Source organism: Pseudopodoces humilis, chromosome 3 (assembly GCF_049639895.1).
Source record: "Pseudopodoces humilis isolate 2021_Gansu_Grassland_sample_001 chromosome 3, ASM4963989v1, whole genome shotgun sequence".
Lineage (NCBI taxonomy): Eukaryota > Metazoa > Chordata > Aves > Passeriformes > Paridae > Pseudopodoces > Pseudopodoces humilis.
Window position 1 is genome coordinate 56,416,911 of NC_142202.1, and position 17,910 is coordinate 56,434,820.

At 37.7% G+C, this 17,910-nt stretch overlaps 1 protein-coding gene across 1 annotated transcript in view; it reads right to left on the reverse strand.

The window, feature by feature from the left end:
• ESR1 (estrogen receptor 1) overlaps positions 1–17,910 on the reverse strand; it is a 161,179-nt gene that overhangs the window by 108,444 nt on the left and 34,825 nt on the right. Inside the window, exon 2 of the mRNA XM_014263581.2 lies at positions 567–1,071. Coding sequence (XP_014119056.1) covers positions 567–1,071 — 505 coding nt within the window. The remainder of the gene's footprint in view (positions 1–566; positions 1,072–17,910) is intronic.

Genomic DNA, 17,910 nt, shown 5'->3' on the forward strand with positions numbered 1-17,910 from the left:
GCTCAGGAAGGTGGTTACTGACTGAAACACTGTCACTGAGTCAACTCTAACACTGATTCGGAAGGATATAGTGCTTCTGAACAACTTCCTTTGTAAGCCAATTCTCACACTGCAAAGGACTGCAGAGGAGAAAAATACTCTTACTACCAGCTAAGAGCTGAACAAACAACCACTCACACCGGAAAATGTGTGATAGTGGAAGTCTTTTCAGTATACTTCAGACAGTATTAAAATACAACTCCGAGGTCATTTGCCATTCTTTAATCAATTACCATTTCATGTTTTTGCAGGAAACATATATGCTCATTATCTGATTGTTTTTTTACACAGGTTTTCAATATTTACAGCTTACAGTCACAGTGGGCTGTGAATTACAGTTTGTTTAATTCTACGCTATTTCTTATAGTCTAGATATCATCGATGACTCAGTTAAATCACATGCATCTTTATAGAAAAAGCAAATATTAGGGCATAACAGATTTCCACATTCTAATTTTCTCAGATCTGCTTAAATTCTGCTTACTTTTTCTGCTTAAATAAGAAAGAAAAATTTCTGTAGCATTTACCTGTAGAAGGCTGGAGGAGCAGCTTCCCTCATCCCAAAGCTGCCCTGATCGTTTTCAAGGTAATAGGGTACCTGTTGGCTGTGATGATGGATGAAGGGCGAGAGCTGGGGTGCCGTTTGCAGGAACACCACCGGGCTTGGTGGGACACTGTTCAGTGAGTGAAATCCTGCCAGACTGCTGGACCCAAAAGATTCAGAAGAAGGGGCATAACTGAGCGTAGTAGAGCTGTAGACGGGAGCCGCAGTACCAAAATCATAGGTGGCTCCTTCTGGGTAGTTAAAAACTCCTGTCTTGTTGGTCTCCACGTACATGTCGCTGAGCGATCTTTCCAGGGGAATCTTCAGCTGAGGTCTGCTCAGTGTCTCCAGTTCAGTGCCTTGAATCTGGTGCAGCAGGGTAACTCCAGAGGTTTTGGTGTGAAGGGTCATGGTCAGTACTAATGGCAGTGAGCAAGGAACATATCTGCTTTTACTGTCAACAGCGAGATCGGCAGCTGGCAGTCCACCTAAAAAAAATACCAGAACCTATTCTGAGGCTCAGCAGAAATCATAATAAAGCAGCACTACACAGGTATTCCTCTAATCTCAGCAAGGAGGAGGATACAAACAAACGCAGAGTGAGCACTGAAAACGCACATTCTCTCTCTCTTCCCTCCCTCTCCCTCTCTCTAACTTTTAGGAACTCCTCATCTGCGCTAATATGCATTACAAGGTGCTGGCTGCGAGCCAGGAGCCCTTGCCTTGTGCCGACGTTGGTTTAAACATCACTTCAGAAACAATTAGTTTTGGAGTTATACCAAAGAATTGTCCGTCTAAATGTTACTTCATTCTTACTAATCGTTTAATTTTTCACTTCAGGGTACAGTGCTTTGCAGCAACTAACGTGAAAGAACACTTAAATCCAACCAGGAAGGCTAGTCCAGTGGTCAGTCAGATTGCTGCCTTTTATTTCCTCAGCAGGCTCCAATCTATCTGTGCTTATCTCTCCTCCTGTTTGATTCATTTTCATGTTTGCTAGAAATATGTAATGTGTACATTGTACTGACCCTGGGCAGGACTGTGCTGTAACCGAGATAGGGCAAAGCAGAATGTGTGTGTGTGTGTGTGTGTGTGTGTGTGTGTGTGTGCAAGCGCATGTCCCTGTGTCTGTCTCCGTGTGTGTCTGTGTATGGTTGTGTGTCTGGGCATGTGGGGAGCAAGCTCCAGTCAATAAAGCCTGCTAACAAAATTGAAGTGTGCATGATACCTATGCAGAAGGGATTTCTAATATGCTTTCATCAGTAAGAGCAACTTGCGGTTACTAGAGTACTATAATAACATTAAATAGCAAGGAAAAGCTTTAGACTAACCTAGAAAATTATGCCTGCTTCTTTTTTATGCTGTAAAACGATGAAATAAACATCATTCACATTTTGCTACAGTTAGGAGATGGTTATTTGATTGCACGATACATAAATTGAATACAGGAAATTCTTTTTCCTAGTCTTGCGAACAAAAGCTTAGCAAACTGGAATTTTGAAATCAGACTACAAAATCAAGTAATCTAAAATAATCAAATGGGATTGACTTAAAAAAACCCTGATATGTCTCTCAAAGTTATATTTAGAAAGAAAAAAAAGAAAAAGCGAGAACATAATGAAAAGGTGTGGCATGCATGCTTCTTCTTGCCATCTCATTCCATATAATTTTAACTTCGCACAAACCAGTTCTCCTGAACGAGCTAAATGAAAACCTCTAGAAACTGTTTCAAGCTCTCCAGCTTCATTGCTGTGGTCTGTGGTTCAGTCAATGAAATAGGGTAATGTCAACCCTAAATGCATTAATATATGGGCTCCAGCTAGTTTGCTTTGAATACTAGCAAAGCCTATGCTATACTTCAACAACTCCACAGTTATTTGGCTCAACCTTCAAAAAACCCAAGAAACTGAAAAACTGAATATGCAGGTCAGTAGAAGTGTCAAGAAAAGTTTCCTAAAACCAGTTTTACTTTAGAAATAATACTGTGCTTTCAGAACTTCTACAAAAATAGCCAAAGTTTTTATTTTTTCAAGAATATTCTGAAGCAATATATGTTTTTACCTTCGCAGGCACAGAGCTGAGACATCAGCACACGCATAAATATGTACTTGATATATTTCCTCACCCACCCCGCCACCCTCCCTACCCTGTTCAAATTTCAGATTGTAGACTTTGATCAAAGAGATAAGCTTGTTTAAATAACACTGGACTAAACATGTTCCCAGTTAAAAAAAAAATAATCAGATGACCATACCCAGCAGTTCAGAAAGTCTTCGAAGAGTTATGCTGAAAGTGTGCCAGACAGTGTGAGAGAAAAAGAGTGTGAGCACATTCTTTTGGAGTGGGCGACCGTGCATCTGCAGAGGCTCAGAGAGCACAGCTCTCAGTGTAAGCACAGCTCTCAGCAGCCAGGGCTGCACGGGCTGAAATGAATGGCAGCTGCAAGTTTAAGCCAGTCACCCTTACACACTGCATTCTGTGCTATGAAACACGCAGGAAAGGCATTATCTCTTATTAAGCTGCATTATCTGAGAACTAATGTGAATCTACCTGCCGTAAAAAGTATCCACTTCGCTAGTGGGCTACAAAATGGGCTTAGAATTTTTATCTAAAGCAGTATCCAACATGTATGCTCTGTTAAAACTAATATATTGACATGAAATAAAGTGTTCCAGTGTAATAACTATGCATAAGATGGAAAACAGAATAAGCAAGCAGAGTTGACTTCTGAGTGTGCCCTGTGCTTCTTACATGAAATTTTTAAGAACCTCATTAATTACTTTTGGGAGGTGGTACGTTTCGAGGGAGTCAAATATTTATAGTTTCCATCAGATGCAAACAGCATTAAACATACTGTAAGGTTAACTTGAACCACCATCACTTCTGTGTACCATTAACACTAGGGACCCCATGGGCAGCTCTCCACTAGCTACAGTCCTCCCGCTGGAAGGGCTCAGCAACAGACAGCTGCAGTATCCATGCAGCACACAGCCTTGTACACATCTTGAGAGAAAAAAAATGTCAGTGCCACAAACAAGATCTCAGAGACTGGCTGAGAAATTCTGTGACAGCATCCTGAAAAGTCTGACTTTTCCTGTGGAAGAAAAGCAAGAGAACAAGAAAGGGTGAGGTGGAGGGGCGTGTCAAGCCAAATCCCATGAAGAAGCTGAATTTTTGATTTTTGAATACTGGGGGGAAAAAAAAGCAACAGGCTTTGATTCTGCTTACTATACATGGGACTTCTAGATATAAAGAAACTATGAAATGCAGTAAGTTATCAAAGAGTTGTTTTCTTTCTTGTCCTGTGCTGCTTACTCCAAATCAACAAATACTGTTACTTCACCTTGCTTTAGAGATGGCATTAAGTGCACCCACCTGTGGACTCACCTCTCAGAAAAATGAGATCTAGGTATTTGTGCTTAAAGGTCAGGACTTACTTCACCACTCACTTTAGTCTGATTTATTACATGTCAGAATTTAAGTGCTCTACAATATGGAAATATTACAGTATGGGATATAGCAGGATGTAGCAATGATATTTATAGTGCTGCTTAGCAAAAAGTTTATGCAAAGACTTGACTAAATCCCATATCATGTATGCCTTTAAAACTATGCAGAACTCATACAGAAGAGCTTGCCTCATTCACTCTGAGGTTTTTGTTTTAAATTACATGTAGTAACAGGAGAGAGTAAATAAAAACATTAATTGGCTGCAGCACCCTCCTTTCCAGTGCTAAACAGATGTGTTCAAAATGGGGAAATCTACATTCTCAGATCTAGTGATTTCTCAATTATTGTGTATTCCACTGCAGCCAAGCTGCCCTATGTATTTCTCTCACCTTAAAGAAGGTCTAATACTATTTTGGAGTTGCAGAGAACATACAGGGGATATATAGACACATAAAAATAGAGAGGAACTGGTTCCACAAAATCTGAAGATTTGCTAACTTGAGATCAGGTATAGATTGAGGGTTTTGCTATATTTCTGAAGTTTTGGAATATGAAAACAAAATTTGGCTTTGATCCATCCAGATCTATGCCTGCACAGGAAGGAAAGGAAACAGCATTCGATGAATACTGAAGGAGGGACTAGTCCTATGTGACTGAGGAGCACAGACATTTTAGCAAAGAAGGTCCAAGCAGAAACTGCATCTTCATACACAGGGATTTTTAATGAGAATTAGTTGGGATGAAACGGTGAGGACTCAGGCACTACACTTCTCATGGAAATGAGAAATTAATAGTTTAGATAAATGAAACTGACTGATTAAATCCTGTGTTCCTCTCTTAAAAATTTCAGCCTTTCTGTTTTCCTTTTCTGGATAGGCTGGAGTTGCAGTGCTCAACTCAGATTTTCCAGAGTGGGCAATTTACTCTGATTGCACTAACAAAATATCAAATGCAGCAACAATAAAACAAAATCACATTTCTGTTGCTCTGTGGTTAAGCTAGCATCATTTACAGCTGAAAAATATTTAGGTATGTCTCTAAAGGCAAATTCTGCTTATTTTCATTAACTGATTAATAGTTCGTGTCTAAATTTTTATTTTTTTTTAATTTGTCGACAAATGACAACCATGATCAGATTAAGTTAGCAGACTATGCATACTGCAGTTTGGCTCAATGGGATCATGAGTCTGACACTTCAAAACTGGAACATAGCTTAAAAAAACCCCAGAAGTAGCTTTCTTCCACTGATAGCAAATGTGGAACCAGTGAAGCGATCTCAGAAACGGAAAAAAGAAAATATATAATTAAAAAATATAGAAGATATTATTTTAACTAATATAAACAACTGGAAGGAAGTTTGAGGATTTTCAGTGCTATAAATATCAATAATTATCTATTGACTAGAAGTCCTGAAAGGCAGTCCCAGAATTGTAACAAAATCAGTTCATTTTATAGGATTAAAAAAAAAAAAAATTAAAGTAAAAAGGAACAGCCTGAGCATATTTTGCATTTTGGACAAGATAAAACAGAAGTTTGAGGGAAAAGGAGATAAACCAAAAAATACTATATAAAGTATAGTATGCAAAAGTATATACATAAAGTATATACATGCATATATAAGTATATGTATAGATTAAATATACAAATATACACAAAGGCTATTAGAATTATAGGAAAATTTGAAGACAAAAAAACTCCATTCTATAACAGGCATTTTTCAGCAGTAGTTTTTGTAAGTATTGCAACAAAAAATGGTAAACTCGGAGCATGTACTATAAATTTTCCATAAACCTGCTGACAGTGAAAGACCATAAACTTTGTCGCTTTGGTTCCACAGCTATAAAGATAGAAGCTTTTTTTAGCTGCTGCAATTAAAGAAGAATCTGTTGTACATAACAGGAGGAACATTATGTTTTTCCAAGATTCCACAGTAACATTACAGAGAAATTATGTTATGTTTAGTCCAGTGAGGAAACTCCTCAAGACAGACAGCTGGAGAACAGCACCATCTACCCCACTGCTTATAAATCTTCTCTAGAGAAAAAAAAAAATACAAAAAAATTAAAGCTCTTGATACCACTAGGCCAATGAGGCATGCTTAAAAATTCCTTGGGCTCTAAGGAGAGATAAGTGCTTCATGATGTTAGTGGAAGTTTTAAAAACTTAAAGTTTTATACGTTGATACAAAGATGTATACTTCTTTTTTCCCCTACTCTCAAAAAACTCACTAGAACTAGTCATGTCACCAAAAGGCCAGACCTAAGATTTCTAACCCTAAATGTTTGGTTTAGGTTGGTTTTCCTGTTAAAAGGAGAGCTTCTGCTTTCACATGTCAAATGTAAGCAGAGGCTTTTAAAAAAAAAGTAGTCAAAATTGTTCTTACTGTAATTGGAGGACTGTTGAATAGAATTATTCCACACATATGTTTATTAATTTACAGTATTTAAATATGCCTTCAATTTTACCTGTAATTTGTAGTATGAAAGACCTATCACATACTCTGAAATTATCTGTGTAAACACAAGAAATATTAGGCTAGGATGTCAGCGTATCTTTTTGGTTTGGTAGTCTGATATTTTAAATATTAAGACTTTGTTTATATCTATTCATGACACTATAAGATTTTAGCCATTCAGCTGAAAATTTTGTGTCAGTGATGAGCTCAGTGATAATAATTTGGAAGTATCTGGACCAGTTGGAAGGAAATTAATTGCTTTTCCCTCCTTAGAGATTTCTAGAAACCCTTTTTTGAAACAAGAAACCCTTTTGCTACAGCAAATAAGGAGTTTGGAGCAGGAATTCTGAGTCTGGCAGGGAGCTGAAACTGTGCGTCACAGAACTGCCTTTTGCTATTCCTCTGAAATTCTATCCACCTTTGGCCAGTTTTTTTACCCTTGAAAATATTGCAAGTTTCTAAGAGTTAAGATTTCTAAAAGCTCTTTCCTGGCTGGGCCTGCTCTCCCCTCTTTCAGATCTTAGTCCTGACTGGACTGGGCACAAAACTTACCAAATAAATGAATGACATGCTAGAGTCCAAAGTAGTACAAATACAGAATGTTTTCCCCTTCCATTACTCTTCTGGGGCAGAGCAATAGTCCAGGATTAAGAGCAGATTATTGTGTCAGTGACAGGACTGAATTTCAGACCCCAGATGTACAGACTGAATTTCCTGAAACCAAAATGGGACACCATCTCCCTTTTCAATTCAGCATTAGAAAACAACATGTTAAAACATACCCTTTGCTGAAGGAGTAAAGACATCCTGTAATATAAGTAGCTTGTGCATTTTTTCAGTTTTTTTGTACCTCACAGATGGGAGAGGATAAAACTAAGTAATTCTTCCTGCCTTATACAGAATAAATGACTTACTACATATGTAAAATGGGCCAAAATACCTGAGTACTCTGCACAAACTCAAAAGATATTAGAAAATACTGATGTTTCAAAGAGTTAGTGGATTTTTTCATGGATGCAGGGAGACAAAAGCAGAAAAGAACATTTCTCTGCTTTCCTACACAAAATGTTAACTGCTTCTGAACAATGATGTTCACTGGTAGAAAAGCAATGAAACCTTGATTTAAGATTAAGCAACATTCCATGCTTAATAACAAACACAACCTCCTAAAAGAATATTTCTCATAGATACAGCTTTATGTAAAAACCAGAATGAGCTGGGAAATGGAAAACAGTAGCTTGGTGTCCCAAGTTTGAGAAGAATTGAATGGACTGACTGATTACCATGATCACTAGTGATAGTCTAGCAAGAAAACTATTTTTTGAATGCCTTGCAGTTGGCTTAAGGGTAAGGCATCTTCAAAATGATCAAATATTCCCATGCCTGAGCTCCCAAACACAGTCAGAAATTAGACACCTGCTTAATCCATTTATGTGGTGAATCTAATAAACAAAACACTCAATTTTTGTTTTTGACCAAAGGAATGAAAGTGGGTCTGGATTCCTGGCTGAGACTTCCTATTCTTAAGCAGATCAACATTCCCACTCAGCCTGGTGTCATCTGCAAACTGACTGAGAGGGCAATTTGTCCAGATCAACAATAAAGACATTGAACAGGACCAGTGCCAACACTGAACCCTGAGGAACAGCACTGGTGATAGGTCACCAGCTGGGGGTGGCTTTATATATAGAAACATCTTTTACTCTGTCTGGCGACAGATAAATAAAACTCTGCTTGGGCTTTTGCCCTTCCAATTTCCTCCCTGCATAAGCTCATGACATCCTTGTAGTCCTCCTAAGCTGCAGAGATCCCAGTATGGTCAGGACATATAAGGACAGGCTCAGGTAGCAGGGCCTCCTCAACTTACAAGTAAAAGAGTCTCAGTAACACCTTACTGCTATCTACAACCATCTAAGCAGAGAATACAGAGAAAATTCATAGAGGAAACACTTCTTGGAGGAGCATGGCAACAAGCCAAGGGGCAGGAGGACACAAGATGGACTATGGAAAATTCTGATTCGATATTAAATATGATTTTTTATATTTGGAATGAGATAATACTGGAACGGGCTATCCAAAGATGCTGGAATTCATCTGAGGATAAGACTTAACTCAGAGTTCAAGACTCAACTGGACAATTGATTCCCCGAGTAGTCTGATTTAAGCCTTCTTTGAGCAGGGGTTTGGACTAGATGGTACCTTGATATCTCTTCCAACCTATTCCATGTGTCTAATACACAGATCTGCACCAAAATACTCAGAAGAGATTAATTACCTTGGTGATGATGGTCTATTTCCCCATTTTCCACAGATGCCTGATTTCAAGATCTTACACCTCTTGTGAGTTAGGAAGGAAAAATGTTCCACTGGCCTCACTGTATCTTCTCAGCTTTTCTGTAAACTGCTCCAGTCCTTACCCAAAATATCTTTGCTGCCTTAGCAATGGGCCCACCTGTTCTCTGTAATCTACAGCACACCTATGTTCAAATACTCACTAAGATACTGGCATTAAATAATCAGCCATCTTTTGTGGCTTCCAAAAAACAAAACCAGCTGCCTTTTTTGATGGAGATAACTATCTCCACCAAAGGACTCACTCAGAAGTGTGATTAGCTCCCTGTGTCAGTGTTTCTTCACGCATACATATGATGCAGGTACCTGTACAGTAAAGTGACCAGAGTGTCCAAGTACTTACAAAGTAGAGCCTAACCCCAAAACAGAAGAAAGTATAAGATCAATCTTATGACATGACCTATTTTCTTCGCTCATTTCTCTTCAGAAATGGTATTCAAATACACTAAACTTGGTTTTAACATTTTCCTTCCCAGAAACTGATCCTCCAATTGAAAGCTCCTTGTGATGACGCTAACCCTGTCACTCAAGCAGTCATACTTATTGTGACCCAGAGACCAAGAAAACTCTTCACCCAAATTACTTGGAAAAGTTTTGCTGCTTTCTGCATGCCCATTTTTATCTACCAGACACTGGTAGCAAAAGTCCCTCACTTTCTGGGCATCTTCTGGTAAATGGATTTGCTTTATTTACTCCCCTAATCACTGTCAACCAATCTCTGCTATTGCAGCACGCCTACATGTACCTGTGAATAATCTGCAGTCAGCACATCAAGTCCTCTTGCATGCCTTAGGTTCTCCCTATCTACTTAGAGATTATCACAGAGCCACTGGACTATTGACAGTGCCAGACAAGGAAGGCGTCTCACTTTACCTTTGGGCCTATTCTCACAAACCTAAAGCCCAAGAGAAAAAGTCCACAAGGAGTATCGCTTGTTAAACTAATCCCTGTTGCTATACATGTTTCTCTGCTCTCTCCTTGATGTCAAGAATGAGCTTGTTATTGCCAGTACCAGACCAGACACAGCTACAACCACATCTGAGTGGTTCTGCTCATTACTCATCACTCTGGACCATACTCTAGAAAAAAACAGACAGCAAGTGCTCATTGAAAATTACCATGTCTAGCAGGAAAGGTACTGGCTGCAATTGTCCTGTGCAGACCCCAAGCAAAGCAGCAAATTCAATATTCTAGAGATAAAAGTATGCTAGATGTTCTAGGGGAAAGTGCTATGACTTAATTCAACAAGTCTCTTTAGCCTGGAGATGTGTTGTCTGATCTGGTCTACTTCTCAAAATTTTCTATCACCAGTAAAGAAAATATTTCTTAATTCTAACAAAAATTCAGACCTTCTACAAAAGAAATCTCAGTACGAGGTTCCCTCTGAAGACACGATTTCATTTAAATAGCAGAAATGTACCATCTATATTAAAAGATGCACTTTGGAGCTAATTAGTGGCTTCTTCCACAACAGACATAGCAAAGACATGCACGACCAGAAAGATCTTTAAATTAATCCTCATAAGGCATTTTCTGATACATTTATTTTTTATTTTTTTTTAAATTGATAGGGATTGTATTAAATATATAATATTGCAGTCCTAAACAAGGCTGTGCTATATATCTTCCATGATAATTTGAATCAGTTGTTGACTCTGGGGAAACTGATCATGATGAGCTAAATTATGAGTTTAAGTGCTTTCCTGGATCAAGGCCTAAGTCTGATCCTCACACACACATCATCTCCAACCATCAGAGAAATTCAAAATTAGCAGAGGTTATAACTCATTTTTTTGGGAATGACTTGTGAGCTTTATATAATTCTGGTTCTGTGATACAGCATATCCTCTTTACTCCAGAGAAGAATTTTTGAAACTGACTTGACAAGCCTACAAGAGCGGTCAATGGAATCTGCAAAAAACCAATGCGAGACATTCAGTTCTATTGCGATTGTTATTTGTATTCAGGAGCACCTAAGATCACCACCAGAAATTAGGTTCTTGTTGTGCTAAGTACAAGGTATACTTAGAACAAAGAATGTTTACTCAACGGCCCGGATTTAAATATATCAGTGAGTAAATGCAACACCCTTAAAGAACAAGTGTCTCCATTTCTCCATGAAAATCAAATAGGCCTGGTAATCTATCTCCTGCTTCTGTTTTGAAGTTGCATTGATTAATGAAACAGGTCTGTTTTCTAAATTCTAAATATATAATCTTTTGATTAAGCTATCAAACAATTCAACATTTTCAAATACAAGAAACCTGTGTAAAACTGATGAATGCAGCAGTTGTTAAAAAGCAACAAAGAGAGCAATCACAAATGACACAAACTAACCATAATGTAACTGAAGCATCAATATATGTTGCAGCTGTTGAAGCATTCTTTTCTTGCCAGACCATAAACAAAATCACACGACTTCAGTGTAGTCTAACCAGCACCTCACAGAAAATGGTGACACAATCACCAGCAGTGGACCATCACAAGAAGACAGGAAATAAAACACACACACACACAAAAAAAAATTAATATATATATATATATATATTAAAAAAAGGTAAAAAGAAATCTAGTATTAGAGAAACCTAGGCTTCTTGTTGGAGAAAACTTTCAAAGCCTGTCCTTCTGAAGAAGGACAAAAATGCATTGTCATCTGTCAAGCGGAACAAATAGGACCTTAGTGATTCAGTAACAGTTGCACTCTCTTGGCAGATATTAGCTTGTTTAAGGCAGGGAAGATCAAAGGAAGTAACTAGATGCCAACTGACGGGGAAAAAAAAAGGTCAAAGTTATTTATTATTTCAGCATTCCCCTATCTTTATTTGTTCTTCTACCATTTTCATTGTTTTGTGCAACAAGATGGAGGTCTTTCTGAAACACAGCCACCAGTAATTTAATGAAATGGTTCTTTTGCAATACAGGCTCTTCTATAAGTTCAAAAGTCCACCAGATCAACAGGTTTCCTATCCATAAGGGGTGAGTGATATAGACAGTTCCACGCACTCTTTAGCACAATGATCTACAAGCCACAGAAACTATTATTAATGAATTACAAAACCAGAAAGAATGAACAAAAATCACTGGCATTAGAAATGTCAAATTTAGGGATATTGATATTCGATTTGATGTCAAATTATAGGAAAACTAGAGTTAATATTAACTAGTAGCCATTTTTGCAGGGAATTGAGGTTACAGTTGCAAAACCTTTAAAAGCAGCAAACACTGCTGTCCAGAGACCTCTTACACCTGTGGTAAATTAATTTAAATTTTTAAGCAATTTTTTTGTCCCTGAAGAAACACCGATAAATTTAATTTCTTATTGTGCAACTAAGGTAAAGGATTATTCCTAGTAATTCCTAAAGGAGCTCTTGCCACAGTAATAACCTGAGCAATGCATCACTTGTGCAACATGACAGAGAGAAAGGGCAGAGACAGCTGTACTGTGCAGAGACAGCTGATACAGAGACTCCCAAGCCATCTTCACCTGACTCAGCACTGAAATGTGAAGAAAATACTGCTGCTAACAAGGTGCCATGCTCTGGATTATTAACCCGTCTCACAAGACAGCAAATTGCTTGAACAGTTACACTGCCTTCTACACCAAGTCACTAATTACCAACTAATTCAGGCAGTGATGTTGTACAATTCTTTCTACCACACTCTTTCAAATAGCATAGGTATGCCTAGAAAGGCTTCTTGATAAAAAAATTAAAATGCCCAGTAGTGTAGACTCTGTTGGTTCTTCTCCTTTAGTACAAACAGTCCTGGAATAATTAGAGCTGTAGGAACTGGTGGCACAGTACAGAATCAATGTGGTGACATCTTGGATGGCACCAGGAAGGCTGGATCCTCTACAAGGTTAGCATTTAGAGGCCAGTGTCACCCACCTTCATCAGAGGTGACTGAGAAATGAAGAGGTGACAATGCAGATGCTTAAAGCATCTTCCTCAGGAAAGTACTGCCTTTAGTGAGCTACAGGTCAGTAAAGCTCAAGGTTGTTTTTAACCTAGTGAAACAGACCCGCAGATTCTCTGCAACTGTACTATAAAATGTTGCAATATTTCTTGAGATAAGTTTGGTATGCGCCAAACAGCACTACCCCAAAATATTCCTGAAATTGAGACATTAAAAAACTACAGAACCATTACTACTATTTAGTTTGCATTCATCCACTGCTTCGTGAAAACTATTAGCACAGATGCAAGCTATTCCAGGACAATTAATTGGTCCAGCTGCCTAGGAATCATCTTGGGTGTATATGATTTATGTTTATAGCTAAAGCTCCTGGATTTTAGGTTTGATCCAATAGACTGGTTTGCAATCTAGTTGTTAGATGACAAAGTTCAAGAGCAATGCACACTGCTGAAGCCTGGGCGTGCCTCACTCCCAGCAGCTTCAGCATGACTTGAGTATACACGGTGAGTTGTTGGGCACTTCTGACCTGAAATGGTCAAGGGAGCATTGGAAGGCATATGGGAAACACATGCCTGCTTCAGTGTTCAGGGAATTCACCTTCCTGAGAGCCAGCCTGTAAAGTCAATCTTTCATGCTTCTCAGGGTTTTAAAAAGAATAATTTTGCCATATAGCTCAAGTGATTTAGCAGGGAACTGTTTCTCAGAAGAGGTCATATCCTTCCTCCTGCCTTCACATTCCTGCATGCTTCCAGTCTGGAGACTGACATTAGCAAAAAGTTCTTGTTGTTTTTGAAAGGTAAGTGTCACACTGGTGCAGTTCTTGAGCCAGATTAGGAGAAACTGCAGGAGAACGCAGCAAGAATGAAGAGGGAGAACACCTTGTTCAGCAGCAGGAAGCCCTTAGATTAATTTAACAGTGGACTCAATGAGCCAAAGCAGAAAGGATGTAAACTTTCAAAGTTGTAGTGTGTCCTCTACACATTCAAATTTGCCTTGATGAAACTGAATCAAATACACCATGGGCTACATATACCTTTTATACAGTTTATTTATTTTCTACTGTTCGCACTATACTATGCTGTTCTTAATAAAAAAATTTGTTTTAGCTAAAGATTCATTGTTTGCAAAAGAAAAAAATGGTCCCTGATTAATATCAAGTAGTATTTTGCTTTCCACAAGATGTTATGAGAAGGTTCAGTTCATTTATTTTACAGATTTCTATGAAAAAAAACACGTGCAAGGTGAGCTACTTATGAGGAACTTTTGCATATTTGTGATTAGCCAGTGTTGGCAAAGAATAATATAAATAGCTACTACTAAAATGATGACTCAATTTCACAATAACACTGAATCCTGACTTCTTTTACTAGAAGAGAAATATTTATCTAGAATATATAATATTCTTTTTTTAAGTTAAAGAAATATAAAGTTAGTTTCAATACCTGTGACAGATCAAAAACAGTTCATCCATAATATTAATATTAAGACTTTTTCTTCAATTAAAGGTAGTTTCACACAGGATTTAAAATATTGCTGGAGACAAAATACTAGGGTTAGCAATTCAGCACTTTCCTCCAATATAGCAGCGATCCCCGTACCCAGTATATTTCATTTTGCCACAGAAAGACTGAATATGAGTAGATCAAATTACAGGAATACCTATTATTATCCATACTAACACTGAAAGCCTGCATCTGCTGCTGAAGAAGAGAAATGCTTGTCCTTGCTTTTCACCATCATCTGGTCACTGACCATTAACCAGAAGAGCTCCACAGCTGTAATATGAACTCCAGCCTGAAAAATCTGCACTGAACAGAAAGCACATGCTTACTACCCATGACTAATCACAAAGCCCCCCACAATTTTAGTCCTCAGATATTAAAAAGCACTACCATGTATTCTCTTATGTAATCTGGATCCTGACACACATTATACCTCAGCAAAACATTTGGAAGTAGAAGTTACTATTTCCATTCAAAGTTTTCTCTTTCAATATTCACAGTTCTAGTTGAGATAAAATTTAGTTTGTGTCTTACAAATATTTCAGTGAGCCAGATTTGAGAGACTGATCTCCACTGAATATCTGTGTATGGCTGCAAAATATATTTACTGAAAATAGGAACTGAGGGTAAATATTGGACAAGTATGTCTCTTGAGCTTATACCATAAATCAGTTTTATCATGAAACAGTAGTTAAATTCATTCCAATTGTGTAATTTGACTGTGCTTAACAATACTGCAGCAGTTTCGAGTCAAGTGTAGATGCCATGTGTGTTTAAAGACTGCTCTGGCAGTCAGGTAGTATTTTGGGCAATATATAAAAATGGTTGCTCATCAGTCACAATGTCGAACACTGAAGACTTGTTAAGATAACTCCAACTTCACTGTGTGGAACCCATGCTCCAAAAATTTCCAGCGTACATTTTCACAAGTGGGAATTATTGTTTGATGACTTTAGACACAGTTTATTTTCCCAGGCATTTCAACCCACTCTTCCCTTTGAGGTATTCTTAACTTGCTGTTCATGGCTCATTATCAAATAACATAAAACATACTTTTTATGCAAAAAATAAAAGCAAAAACATGCAAAAAAATAAAATCTAGGCTTGCTCTGTGACAAATATACGTTGAATGCAGACGGCTACTTATTTTAGCTGAGGAATCCAGACACAAAACCAACCTTGATAAAAGTGAGTGAAATCTGTCAATACTTGAAAAGTAGCTCACAAACTTGCATGATGAGCATGACTGTATCCTCACTTAAATCAACGAATAAATAATCCCTATAAAATTAATAGGACTATCCTCACATAAATTTCCAACATGTAAAAATAATACGGCCTTTCTCATTAAAAAAGGGGGAGGGAGGAATCCACTGCAAGGTCATATTACTTTGCCCTATTTCTGCTTTGAAAATATTGATTCTGAGAAAATACAGGAGCAAATGCTCCTACACAACCTCACTGACAGAATTAGCAGTTGATTTTTGACAAGTATCTCTTACTGATTATTTAAATTCTGAATTCAAGAAAAAAACAAACCACCATAAAAGACACTGTAGCAGCAACGAAAGATTGAACTCCAGCAAAGTTTTTTATTTTGTTAGGTACACAGTTTCTGCTTTGAAGGGTTTATATATGTGTCATTTATTTTAATCTTCTATTGTCAGTAACCACTGATGCCATAACACTTCTTTCTGACACCTTTCACTCTCGTGGACAGAAGTCCGTGATGGAAAACAGAATAATCTTAACCACTTTAAACACATTCTAGGTATGTTTGGTCATTTTACAGAGCAGCAACAAATTGTATTCACTTGCACTTCATGCTCTCTTCCTTTAATAGATACAGCAATCTCAGAGTCATATTTGGCAGTAACCAGGCTTTCTTTCAAAAGCCATCCAATTTAAAGAAAATATGCAGAGGCAAGAACTACCTTGTCCTACAGTATATTATTTATTTCTACATAAATACGTTAAAAAACATTAACACAGAGTTCATTGCTTAAAAAAAATTACAGCTGCAAACACTGTAATAAATAAACCAGGGTCTGAATACAGTTAGCACTATAAAAAAATACTGATTTTGGGCAAAGCCTTCAAATATAATCATTTTTCTCTAAAAAATCCCAGATATCTTGGAATGGCATTTGAAAGAGAAAATATGTGGCCTACACAGGATATGGGACACGAGCAGTAGAGCCATTTACTTGACATTTTAGGTAAGTTACTTAATAGCTTCACATCACCAGCTTCCTTTCTCCTAAGCCAAAGCAGCTCCGTTAAAACATCCTTCCTGACTGAAACTGCAACACCACCAACTTGAAGAATATTCTCAAGTTTCATAGGCTCACATTGCTTAACAATGTAGCTTGTAAAGAAGCAATCAAAAGAGATCACTGTGAACAATCCCAGTATGAAAAGTTAGATGCTATAATCTTATCTCAAAGAAATGGAAGTGCCTGTAATGTCACAGAAACCCCTCTCCAGAAGAGGTAACTTCCTTCCAGATAGAAATGCAACATGAATGTTCATAAAAATTGAGGCCTGATCATCTCCCAGAAGATGAAGGCTTGAAAACCCTGCCAAGGTCATCATCTCTTCAAATAAATAGCAAGATGCATATCTGCAGCTAAGTGGCTGGTAATGCTTGTCACTGCATCATCTCATTTGCTCTCCAGAATCTTTGAATTCCACATGAATTCCTTTCCTGATTCTACCTATGTACTCAGATTTTGCTCCATTTGCAGACTGTCCCTAGGTAATTACATATTTTGCCAACAGAAAAATCAATCTGTTGAATAACCTGCATTTTAAGGAACATCAGAGGTCAGAATTATTAGATGTGAACAAAGAGTCACAAAACAACACAACATTTTTTTGTCTGTGTAACACATATAGAGCATTTTGAACATACAAAAATATTGTTCAATAGACTTAAATTTTCCATATCTAAATATATATAAACAAAACTTACATTTTCTTCAATTCTGAATCAGCTTAAATTGTCAGAGAGACTTCTGAATCTTTTGGCTTTCCTCATCAGTGTCTTGTACTGACAAGAACTCTGAAGAAAAAAGTGAGGAGAGCCAGACTACACAAATGTCTTCATTAGCATGTCTTGAAGTAACAGTTAAGCCAATCTGTAAAATCTTTGTTTTATTTACTTCCAGATATTCTTGCTAAAACTTCCAATTTATATACAGGTCAGGTTAGCAGTCCTTGCTTTTGAGACAACAGAAATTCCTTCAGGCACACACATAAAAAAATGTACAATTCATATCGTTACCAATCTCTTATGCCTAATACTTCAGAACAGTACTTTTGCAGTCAGTTCAGTAGCCTAAATACAGCTTTTTCACGTCTTTTAGGTCTCTCTCTCTTTTAGGACACCCAAGACACTACATGAGGCTGGCACATATGACTGCAAAGGAGACCTGTGCCACCTGTGTGTAGGCAAGTGGCAGCTGCATCTCAGGAGCTTGCACTGATCAGCACAGATAGAGACACACACACAGAGCAAGCTTTAAAAGGACTTCCTTCATCTTTTATTACCTATCATGCATTTTCCTACTTACAGGTGAGGCATGGCCCACTGTGTTCAGAAACTATGCAGGCAATGTTGATTGTGTTTTCATCTGGCATTAACGTCCTCC